This window comes from Solanum dulcamara, chromosome 2 (assembly GCF_947179165.1).
Source record: "Solanum dulcamara chromosome 2, daSolDulc1.2, whole genome shotgun sequence".
In the NCBI taxonomy this organism is placed as follows: domain Eukaryota; kingdom Viridiplantae; phylum Streptophyta; class Magnoliopsida; order Solanales; family Solanaceae; genus Solanum; species Solanum dulcamara.
The window spans coordinates 22,691,977-22,704,764 of NC_077238.1; the positions used below are offsets into that span (position 1 = coordinate 22,691,977).

The 12,788-nt window shown below is 35.0% G+C and overlaps 1 protein-coding gene across 2 annotated transcripts; it reads right to left on the bottom strand.

Moving 5' to 3' along the window:
- Positions 1–1,153: 1,153 nt before the first annotated feature.
- On the bottom strand, positions 1,154–10,228 carry LOC129880444 (uncharacterized). 2 transcript variants are annotated; one of them, XM_055954480.1, is made up of 6 exons: positions 8,972–10,228; positions 8,740–8,848; positions 8,217–8,346; positions 7,254–7,988; positions 2,023–3,823; positions 1,154–1,838 (listed from the first exon to the last, which is right to left on the bottom strand). In XM_055954480.1, the coding sequence occupies exons 1-6, from the start codon at positions 9,165–9,167 to the stop codon at positions 1,408–1,410; spliced, it is 3,402 nt and encodes a 1,133-aa protein (XP_055810455.1). In that variant the 5' UTR covers positions 9,168–10,228; the 3' UTR covers positions 1,154–1,407. The 2 variants fall into 2 exon arrangements, with proteins under 2 accessions (XP_055810455.1, XP_055810453.1); XM_055954478.1 differs by having other exon boundaries at positions 1,154–1,841; positions 8,972–10,226.
- Between the last annotated feature and the right edge of the window lie 2,560 nt (positions 10,229–12,788).

Consider the following 12,788-nt stretch of genomic DNA (forward strand, 5'->3'; position numbering starts at 1 on the left):
CAAAGTTATATGACAATCTAAGTCAAATTAAATAAGCCATTAGAATCATGCCATGTGCCAAAATTATAATGTAATCCAAGTCAAATTAAATAAGCCACTAAAATCATGCCACGTGTCGAAGTTATGTGGCAATCTAAATCAAATTAAATGAGTCACTAAAATTACATCACGTGTCAAAGTTATATGAAAATTCAAGTCAAATTAAATGAGCCGCTAAAATTACACCACGTGTCAAAGTTATATGACAATTCAAGTCCAATTAAATGAGTCATTAGAATAATGTCATGTGCCAAAATTATACGGCAATCCAAGACAAATTAAATAAGCCACTAAAATCATGCCACGTGTTGAAGTTATGTGGCAATCTAAGTCAAATTAAATGAGTCACTAGAACAATGTCGCGTGTATATGCGACATGTTCTAACCAATCAAATTAAAGTTCTTCACCAAAGGAATTTGATTGGTCAGTTCAAATCGACCAATCAAATCGCACCGACATATCAGTCCCTACAACTATAAATAAGGGGCCTCATTATTCTCAGAATGAGGGATTTGGAAAGAACAAGAAGCAAGAAGAGAACTCGTGGATCAAAGCCACAAATTCTCTACAAAGCTACAGAGTTCAAGTAATCAAATTCAAGTTCAAGTTCAAGTTCAAGATCAAGTTCAAGATCAAGAACGAAGATAAATATCAAGAAGTTCAAGATCAAGTTACTTGTTCATAATTATTATTCGTCATAACCATACAAGTGTTCGTGACGAATAATTCAAATCCATTTGAAGACGAAGATTCAAGATCAAGCTATTCAAGCCCTTGACTCTAAATCAAATTCAAGTTCAACATATTCCATATTATTTGAAGAATCAGAGGATTATCATAGATATTGTAACACGCACTACATTTTGAAATCAAATATTACACTTTGTTACTCCAATTTTTTTGTCTTGATTGTTTATCTTTCTCGCCTCGAAAAATTGTCGTTTACAGTTTGGAATACAAAATAATTTTTCTCTAACCTCATATGCACGTATAATAAATAAATAAATAATAAAATAAATTTATAGCTAAATAACCATTTTATCTGCATCAAAAAAATAACGAACCCAAAATGGAAGGGTTCTGAATTCAGAATCTCCTCTAGCACCAGAAAGGAAAAAAGAATTCACACTTGCTCTCCAGTGGAAAAACTATAATCACATACAAATGGACTAACAAGAATATGGCTATTGGAACCAACCTCCAATGCCTTTTGCTATTTATCTCCCTAACAATCAATTAAGCTTTACAACGATTATGTTATTAGAAATATATATGTTTCTTCTTACAAACAATGCAAAACAAACAAACAAACAAAAAAATTGCTGATCATCAAATAGAAGTGCACCAAGCATCGACTTTGAGAGTACTCACATTATGCTGCAGTTGCACTTGGATTCCAGCTTTGGAGGATTCAAGCTGCCATCTTTAATAGGAACTCCAACAATGCGAGTTGTGGATTTGTCGGTTTTCTCATCACTTTCTGTGTTGGTGTTGCTTTGAGGAGGCTTTGCGTCTAACTCCATCTTCTGACTAGCCTTTTGAGAGGACTTAGAATTACGTCTACCTGAGATTCTACCACGAGGATCCCTTCTATCAGAATTCGCTTTGCCCACTATAGTCACTGTTGGCCGTGAATCTTTCAACAGAACTGAATCCTCTTTTTCAATAGCTATGTTTGCAGCTCGATATGCAAGGTCATGTACAATGGAGCTACAAAACAGTATTGTATCAGTAGCTTCTTCTAGTGTCAAGCTTCTTGGCTTGTTACCTCCTTGCCCCTCCAGTGTAACAGTTGATTCTTCTGTCACAAGAGATGAAACTTCAGACACAAAAGAGCAAACTAGTGGATGTACACGCCTTAAACTTTTAACGGGATTGTAGACTTGATTTCCTATGTCATTTAGTTCAACAGCTATTACACATCCCGAAAGGGAAAACCTTAACAAGAAAATGTATAATTACAACGCAGGAAATATACATACCAAGAACGATGTCCTTGTGATCCATGGAATCAGCTTTGTCAACAGATGCTAATATTTCATCGCCATCACCAGACGCCGCATGCAAGGACTGCTCATTTAATTCATCTATGCTGCTCCCCGAGTGCAACGAGCAAACATCAGATTGTAAATCAAGAGAACCCACATGACCATTCTCAATTTCCAGTTCAGATATTTCATGTAGTGAGCTATGATTCAAAGAAGTCACAATCTCCACTTTATCAACCGAAGAATTTGACACATCTTCCTCAATAGGACGAGTTTCAGAAATCAAATCACAAGGTTCCACATTCACAGAATTGTCTGAGTTATTTGCCAAGTTTTCACAATTCATATATGAACTGGAGTCCTCAAAATTTGCAACTGATGGCACAGATCCTGTGTGATCCACGGACTTGGAAGCAACTCTACAATTATCATCACTCTCAACATCAGTGCATAAGTTGTCCACTTTTGTATTTTCTTCATGTAGCAGTTCTTCTCGATCAACACATGCTACCTCAACATTCTTTTGCCAGTGGGCAGACGCAGATGTTTCGAAGGACTCTTCAAGGGAATTTGTCACAATGCTTAAAGTTTGTACTGCATTACTTGAAGTTCCAGACAAGGATGAGTTGGAGCTTTGGAGCTTTCTATCATTCTGATTCCGATAATTTTCCAAGTCGAGTTTCCTTCCACTTAATTGCCGCTGGAACCGAGTCTCTATGTGACCAGTGGAGCCCAAATCAATGGATGATGAAGCAGATGCACTACCATATCCAGTGGAGCTTCTCAAGCTGTTCACTGCATCTCTTACATATGATAAATCATCATAATTTATATTAGTGGCAGAAAGTGTCCTATTCTGAACAATGTTCCCCTTCTCACTACTTGATCTATTCAGCAGCACTGAAATACCTGCACCTTCTGCTTTTTCAGCATTCAGAACAGGCTTGGAGCTGATATAGGCATTCGGTGATTGAGCCATTGCTTGGCGGCTTTGCACACCTTCATTTACATTTGACTTCATATAAGCCTTCTCACCCTCATCAGGACTCAATCTATGATGATAATCCCCTAATTTATTCTTACTAGTTGCTTCTGAGGAATAATGTGAATTCCCAGCTGGTTCAAAACCATCAATTGATCTGTTTTCTAGGATTGCTGTCAAAATTTCAGGAGAATTCTCACCAACTACCGAACTTAATGGGGGAGTAGCACACAATTGTACTTCTGAATGAACACAATCTAGACAAAGCTTCAGATCTCCATCAAGTGATTCAGTGTGATAGTACCATTGACCACATCTAGAACACAGTACGGCATCTTCTAGAGCATTCATGTGGGTCACACTTGCATTCGAGTTCAAGACTTCCACATCTGCTACCATTTCCAAAGTTTTATCATGTGTACTGCAAATTTTAGAGCCAACAAGTGGAGAATCAACCCTCAGGTCACCATCAGGATCACCAAGTGGACTGCAAGAGACCCTATCATAGATTTGTTTCCCGAGATCTTCATTTGTAGAATCAGCCTTATCAAGGACAAAAACTTCATCCTGTAAATCAGCATATGTTGTCTTTACTTGATCATTACCTATATCCTCCTGGTTTTGTTCACTTCCTTCATTGTCATGTAGTCCAATTGTGGCTTGATCAGAGCTAGCATTACTGCTACTTGTGATGGAGGAGTTTCTGGAAATTATAGAACGATGTGTGGTGCTTGCTTTTCCAGCGTAGAAGGTTGAACTGGGGACACTTGATAAGAGGGGCCTGAACATATTCTGGGGAGCTTTCCTGTGATCCTGCAATAGGGTTGTTGTAGGGGTGGACTTCAGAAACATATTTTCTCAACAAATCGAATGAGAAAACCATACATTCTCCCATGCAGTGATTATTTAGCTGCAATTGAGAGCTTGTATTTCCTTAATCAGCAAAACTAAGCGCCAAGTTCCCAGCTATAATTTGTTATATTAAGTCCAATGCTTTGGTGTTAGGGAAACAGTGCTGGTATAGGATACCTTTAATTAGTTTGCTGAGGAGTTTTACTTGCACTGGGGGTGATACAATGGGATAACATCTTAAGTTTTGCAAGTTTGAAGATTTTTACTGGTTTGCCATGCCACTCACTTGACCACTTTCCGAAAAGAAGCAAAAATGATGATGAAGGTAACAAGAAGGTAACTTGACAACAGGGAAGAACAAAGCAAGCGCAAATGGTTAGTGATGACCCTTGTCAAATATTCTGGTCTCTTTCTTAGGAGGTGTGCTCGCTTTTGTTTGGTTGGGTAACACTCCAATAGCAGAGACTACCTAACTCAATTTAGTTTGGGGTTACTTATTTACTGCCTCGATGTAAACAGACATGCTTTTAACTACAAAAGAAGCATCAAGGAACAAAAATGATGCAGAGACGCCGAAACATTAGTCCAAACACAGTCTATGCCCCACATCCTCATGCAAGGTCTGTATAACAAGATTACGGTTATTTTGAACTGTTACTCTTCTATTCTATGACATATAACTAGTCCTTCAAATAAATTACAGCAACAACCTTTATATATGATTATGCATGATTTTCCAACCCTGTAAAGACTCCAGACCTGAGTTTGAACCTAGAAAATAAATACGTAATGCATCGATCTTTCTTACCAAGGTTAGATCTGCTAGCTCAATTGGGAAAACATAACCAATAATAAATGTAACATACCAGCAGTTCTTCATCTTTAGCAGAATTTTAAGGGGAAAAGAGTTTGTTGATAAATATCTTTAAGAAACTATTGTTAGTCGGACTAGTTAATTGTTCTAATAAATAAACAAATATAAACAATAATCAAACTGAACAACTACAATAAATGAGGATTAAAAAAATAAGTCTGTTTTCAGTATGTAGCTGTTCTGATTTTCAAACAATTAACTAGGTTTTCAACTTATAACTCACTTTAAACAATGAGGTTTTCAGAATTTTAATCTAAAAGGGAATAAAATGAGGGTATAACACGAATAAATTTGTTTCTCAACATCCTATCAACATAATAAAAGAATGAAAATAAGTTTGTTTTCTGACAACCTTCTTCTCAAGGAAATTCACTTATTCGAATTCAAAAGAAACCAAGATTTATATACCTTTCTATTTCCCCTTCAAACAGAGTCTTTTATTGTAACAAATGACACATGCAAAATGCAATTGCATGTACTTTCCCCAGAAAAATGCAATTTCATGTATATACAAAAGATCCTTACTAATTGAAATAAGGAAAAAACATAATTTTCCCTACTTGTAATCCAAAGGCCAGTGTATTGCCGTCAATTTTTTTATGCTTTGCAGACTAATCATAAGATAACAAAATGAAATTTGGGAAAATATTTGAGGTAATAGGGTTTAAGGGACGTTCCAAGTTTCCATGGTAGAATAACCAATTATCCAAACAGACAAAAGACTAAGATATTTTTAATAACTGTGATATCCGGGCCGTCTAATTCCACGTAATACCTACCAATTAGCACCAGCAACAGGTATTAGGTAACTCTGTCTTAAGAAATTGACTTATTTTTTTGTCCCTGCATGGGATTTGAATCTGAGACCTCATGCAGTGGCGTATGCGGAATTTTTCGTAAGTGGTATCGCATTTTAAAATGAAAACAAATAAAACACTATAACGTTATATTAAAGAACATCATATGAATAAAGCACAATTCACATTAATATAGCTCTCCTCGATGCATTTTCATTTCTAAACACTTTTTTTCTATACAAGGCATCAAAGGATCACTAAAAAAGTCATCATTCATTTGATTTCGCCAATCGATCTTAATCATTTTTATTGATGAGAAAGAAGATGAAGAAAAAAATATAACACAACTAACTAGAAAAGCAAGAGTGTGTGTTAGTAGATGTTCGTTATCTCATTAGGATTGGTAAGGTGAGGCTTGGCCCTCCTTACTTGTGCTTATCCATGTTGCGGAATTTTTATTTTTATTATTAATAAAAAGCAGCTAGACACATTGTTTAGCGATATAAATTCGAAAAAAAAAAATGAAAAATTAACGAGGATAGCAGCAACATCCTTCCTTAAGAAGTCTAATATTATCTTGTCGCAAGAATTAGAATATGATTTTTTGGATTTATTGGTTCACAGTTTTCTTAACTTATAAGAGGTCCACCGCTCTACCCTGGACAAGCCCTTCTGAATTTTTATGTATGAAGGTGAACAAAAAATTTAAAAAAACGAATGAAGGTGTTGAGTTTCGAAGTCACGACATCTAACCGAAAATTAAGGCGCCGCACCAAATGAGCTGTGTTGCTCTTTGTGTTAGGCAGTGTCACTTTATTTTATTTACCATTTATTTTGATTCCAATCATGTATATATATGTAATAAATTTTTCAGACAAAGCAGTGTCATGTGACACCCCTTGGCATAAGGTAAATCTGCTCCTGAGCTCATGGTTCTCAACACACTTCATGACCATTAGGCCACAAAAGACTAAGATGTTATTATCCTGGATGTTAAATTATAGTCCAAGACTTGGTACTACTGTGCTATCAGTAATTCATTGAATAGTAAATTACTCCTCAGTATTTAGAAAAATTGAATACTACGGGGAAGCTTTTGACTATGGGAAATACCGATTAAAAAGAATTTGGAAAATAGCGATTAAAAAATAATTTGGAAAATATTAGTGTGCATGTGTGTCGTTATATCGTAATTTCAGAAAATTTCCAGGACAGCTCCTTGGTAAAATGTGGCATATGAAGGAAGATCTTTATCAATGTTTCAAGTGTAATGAAAATGTTAAAGATGTTCAAAGAAGTATTAGGCATCAATAAACCAAAACTTTTAACTTCCAGCAACATTTCATACTTCCTAAGATGTCAATATTTCCTTAAACTTTCTGTTTGGATTTTTGACAACTAGTCCCAAGCATTAAAAAGATACAACCTAAAGTATACCTGACAGCTGACCCCACCCCCCACCCCTTTTTTTAACCCAAATCCCATTTTTAGCACAACTTGAGCATAATGGTCCCATTTCCAATCAACGGTCCATCCTAGTGACATCTTTATGAGAAAACAATATAGAGAATTAATGCCAGGTTCATATTAGTGTTTCGCAAATTCTAGAAACATCCTAGTGACATCTTTATGAGAAAACAATATAGAGAATTAATGCCAGGTTCATATTAGTGTTTCGCAAATTCTAGAAACAACGCAAGAGTAAATGAAGGTAATATACCATTTGCCGGATTGCCATGTCAAAGGATCTCTTTGGAGCAGAACTAGAGGATACTACTCTTGTTGGCTTCTTTGAAAGCCCAAGAGCTTTCTTATTTTGGAACCCAATACTTCTTGGACCTGAACAATCTGAACGGCTCACAGGAATGGATTGTAGAGAATCCATGTCGTCATCACCAGACGATGCAACTGAACCTTTACTGTGAGAGCTAAAATGGTCACGATCATGACTATGTGATGAACTGACACTTCGAGAAGCAGTCGGGGACATTGATTGTCTTCCAGACCTTGATCCATTTCTGGATGCAGGAGAAGACCCTCTCACATAGGAAGCAGAGCGATCACCCAGTGAAGTACGAAGATTGGGAGGTGCCTCCAAGGAAAATCCTGGAATATTTGACTGCCACGCCCTAATCTTTGGTGATGCAGAGTTTCCTCTACTAGTCTTAACAGGAGAGGTGCCCCTCACTTGCGATGGAGCAGCAGTACCACTAGAGCCTGTGCTCATCCTCCGAGGAGTTGGTGTAGAGGACCTTGGAGGAGGTGTTGAGAATTTCTTAGGTGAGGGAGAAAGTTTCCTTGTCGGAGTAGAATGCCGCAAATTAGGCGGTGGACTTGAATGAGGAGCTGAAGATGGTCTTCCTCTTGATTGATCGGCAGTATAGCTAGACCTAGGAGATGGGCTAAGGCGATTCGGACTGGCGCTACCTCTACTACTTCTGTAACTCTTGTCCATCTGCCATTCAATCCATATGAAAGTTATTAAATTGATTGTATTAGATTAAAACAGAAGTTCCATGTATTTGATATGGTTAGGTTGCATTTGATACGTTGTTCAACTATAATCATCAATACAGTTCCCAAAAAAGGGAAGTTCCCTTCTTTTTCTGATATTTTTCTATTTTTATAATGGATTAATTCAATGAATTAGAACGAATAACAGTTGATTGACTAAAATGCTCACCGTTGATGATCTAGAGATTGAAATCGGCTGGCTTCTAGGGCGGCCCCTCTGCTCATGATTTGTCGGGCGTGTCTCATGACTCTCGTCATCCAAAGAAGGAAAAAGAGGAGTGTCCGGAGGGGTCAATAACCTTTCATCAATAACACAGCATATTAGATTACATTTCATCAATAACTCAGCATATTACTATATTAGGCATGAGGGGTATATTGAAGAACTTACACCACCTAACATGTGTGATAAAAAATAAATATGTCTCTGAAGAAAATAAAAATGCATTTCTTCTTTCTAAAATTTTACTGTAGACTTACATTGAACAAGCCTATTCTTTCTGGCTCCAAAGCTTTCGAATCGTAAACAAAGGGAAGTTTTTTAACTAAATTAGAAACATGAATAGAAAGTTTGGACAAGCATGTAGCCATTAAGCAAACTATGCATTTGAGTTCATTTTCAACATATATGTACAAAATGACAAAATGAGGGGAGTAAAGAGTAAAATGCTTGAAAGATAAACATAACCAACCAGTCATAGTCATTCTTATCGCCTTCCGCATTAAGAAGGTCACTACTCTCTCCTCGAGCTGGAATTGATATTCCAAGCTTATAATCCGAAAAATACCTCAATTTAGTCGCTGCCAACGACAATGAACAACAGAAGCAATATAGTCAGGAAAATAAAAGCAAGAGCATGTTTCTGTGCGTGGCAACAAAATAAAGCTCTAAAATGTGAAACATAAATTAATGCATTATCTTACAAAATAAGTCTTCGATTTCATCATTTGATTGAAGCAAGAAATTATCTCTTTCTCTGGTTTGGACCTCATTAAACAGGGCAAGATCATCATCCTTCTCCCTCAAATGAATCCCACTTTCAAGACTGCGTCCTCTCTTGTGATTTTCTGCCCTGAGTTCCCTTCCAGGAGAGCATCTCATAGCCGGTAAAGGAGGCATCACAGTGTCAACTTCGACCAATACTAATCAGTCAAATTCCCCCAGGAATCCCAAACTAAAACAGCATACTGTGTCCCCCATGAACAATTAAGCAAGATTTCAACCACTTCAGCTAGACCTTCTCACCTAAACTCAAGTTTACACAGAAATCTCAAAGTGGGAATTCAATTTACTTCAAACTACATCCTTTACATACCCCTGGAACATAAAGACAAAACAATAGTCCTTGTCAAAATAATGTGAATTCCAAAATCTAAGGCCAAAACTGAACGTTTAGCCACTCGGTCAACTCTATACAGAATCTTGGCAACAGTTCAACTCCAAATGCCCAATCACTATAATGAGATACTAAAAAATCAAGCAGGAACTCCACATACAAAAAGAATTTAAAAAAATGCAAAATTCCACAAGGAGGTATCTCAAGAACCCTAACTCAATCACGAATTAAACAAAAGCAAGTCAACTAACAGTCCCTTTGAGCTTACAGACTCATCAAAACTGAAATTGGCGTCAACACCCAAACCTCACTACTCCAATGACACCAGAAAGCTTGAAATTTGAAGAAAAATCTGAGCTTGAAAGAAGAGAAGATCAAGAAAGAGTAGAAACCCAAAGCTGGATCTGCAAATATTCGTACAGATCAGCAAAATGCAGAGATGGGTTGTGGAATAATACACAAGTGAACCCAAAAAAGCATTTTTTTTTTCTTTCTAAGAATGCAGATGAGTTGTTGTGGATCAAAATAGGAGTAAACCCTAAGAAACCATTTTTTCCTAAAAAAGAAAGCAGCAACAGTGAATTTGCAGAAGGAATTGATGCTGATGATGATGATGAATGAGCAGTAAAAGAGGCTTTTGGTTTTAGGGTTGAATAGTAATTTGCTTCTTTCCTTCTCAGCAACAGCAAGCTTTCCCTTTTCTTTCTCTTTCTTTCTGCTATCTGATAGTTCCCTTTCCTTCTTTTTCCTTTTTCATTTTATTTTTTTTGTTAATGTTGGATAATTACAGTTAGATAATATTCCATACTATTAGCAGCTAAACAGAGATTTATTATTGTGATGTTTGAGGTTATGGTGGAGAAGTTTTAATGTTCATGGAAAAGGTATCAAAAGCCTAACATCACAATTCACACGTGAGTTTGTGGATGTGTTTTTACTACTATACCAAGTACAATTCCCTAGGTGCTAGATCACACTATTCCTTACATCCTACTGCTAACAAAAGTTGGTCAAAACTAACTTAAACCCCTTTTTAGTTTTTGGACGTGTTTGTTTAATGCTAACTTTAACTCATAAAGTTCTTAAAAATAGTCAAAAATGAAAAGTTAGGATTCCTAACTTTTTTTTTCTAAGTGTTTAAAGTCATTTTCTTTGACTATGGAAATTACTTGTATATCCCTTATATTTTAACTAAATTCCCAAACTACCCTTTTTATTTTTTTAATCCTAAAATTCACATCATTTTCCTCATTTAAGCACTTTTATCCAAACACTCAACTGCTTATCTATAAAAATAACTTTCAGCACTTCAAAGTTCTAAAATCACTTCATACATAAAAGTTATTTTTTTAAGCTCATCCAAACGGGCTCTAAAACTTAAGTTTGTTTTTCTCGGCGGAATGACCTCGGAGGCCTTTGTACTTGGCTCTATTTGTCACCTAGATCTTTCTACTTACGACTTTGTCAAGTGAATACTTAAAGTTCTTAAAACACATTATTTTAAACCCCTTTGACCATTGACCAAGCTTATGTAGCATTTTTTTTTTGAATCGGATAAAAAGCGTGGTTACATGCATTAAAAAGCAAGTAAAGAGAATTATTATAATTTAAAAAAATATTGAAGTTAAAAGGAAAAATATAATAATTTTAAAAAAGAAAAAAAATTCTCCACCCCCAATCTAGTGTACTCTTCTTCTTCTTCCTCATATTTTCCGCCCAACCCCCATCACCAACACACACTTCCTCTATCTCTTCTCATACTCCTACACACAATTCTTCCTTTCTGTTTTTTCTCATATTCTTTCTATCATTTGAGAGTTCTGGTATGATTGAGAAAAATGATATTTATTTAGATTTGGGTAAAAAAAAAAGGCAAAAAAAGGGAAATTCTTGATTATGAAATAGAGTCGAATTTTAGATGGGTTTTTTAAATACATATGTTTGATGCTTTTAAAATTGAACGCAATTTTATATAGAGCATTTTTGATGAATTTTCTATAGTGACCATCTTCTTCTTTTTTTTCTCTCACCCTCCATTTTAGTCACTTTATCACCACCATTAAATAACAAAATTTATAATAGAATACCATAACAAAGCTTTACTTGTCTCTAATTCCTCTTCAACACAAAAAATCTACAAGGGAAGAAAAAAAACAATGAAGATAAGATAAGATCTAAATAGCAAAATAGATGAAAGATTTGGAAAGAGAAGAAAAATTGGAAAGAAATCGAGAAAAAAGGGTTTGGAGATGAGTTTGAGATTTCTTTAAAAAAATATATTATTTGTAATAAAAAAAGATGTGCCAATTTATATTTGATGTGGATAGTGATGTGTTATCCACATCAGCACGATTGAGAGACACACATGATCATAGGGGTTTAAAATAATGTGTTTTAATAACTTTAAGTGTTCACTTGGCAAAATCGTGAGTAGAAGGGTCTAAGTGACAAATAGAGTCAAGTATAGGAGTCTCTGAAATCATTCCATCTTTTTTCTTTTAGTTTTACTTGATACTCATATTAAATATCGACCAGTTTAAATTTGTGTTGCGTAAGATTTCATTAAGAAAAAAAAAATTATCAAGAATTTTTTCATACTTCCTCTAATTAAGGGAGGAGCACATTCATTCACTACACCATGTTCTTTTGTGATAAATTTTGTGCTTTTCATTCACATGTCTTAATTTAATACACCCTCTAATTCATATTAAGTAAATTATTGAGGTATGACATACTCTTGAGAAAATTATTTAAGAACAAAAATTAAAGGTAAATTTTTACTATTATCCTTTTGATTATTCTTAAATATTCTCCTAAAAAATGTAAATTGCTTCCTCTATTCACTTTTACTTATGGACTATTTCATAAATAGATTTTAGTTTTTACTTGTCACTTTTAATATATTAAGAAAAGACAATTATTATTTTTATATTTTATCCTTAGCACTTATCACTATTCCCCAGATCTATTTTCAAGACATAATACTAAATATTAATTAATAAAAATAGTGTGTTAAAATAGTCATGTCAATTATTATATTTTCCTAATGGTTGCACCAAGTTCAAATTTAACAAGTAAAAATGCACGGAGGAAATAGTTAAGAAACTCATTGAAAGAAAGGGTAAATATGAGGGGGCTAACAATTTTCTTTAACTTTTTAAAAAAATTATTCTGAATTATGAGAAAGTTAATAATTCACTTAATATGGACGAAAAGGAGTATTTTTTTATATTTTTCATTTGGTGTTCAGTATCTATATTGGGGCTCAATTAAATTCGAATTTACGCTGCAAAGTCTCACATTGAAGATAAAGTGCTTACTAATAAAGACGGCTTTGTATCCAGGGGTATTCGAACTTGAAATCTCTAGTTAATAATTAAAAAAAAATTACCACTCCACTATAA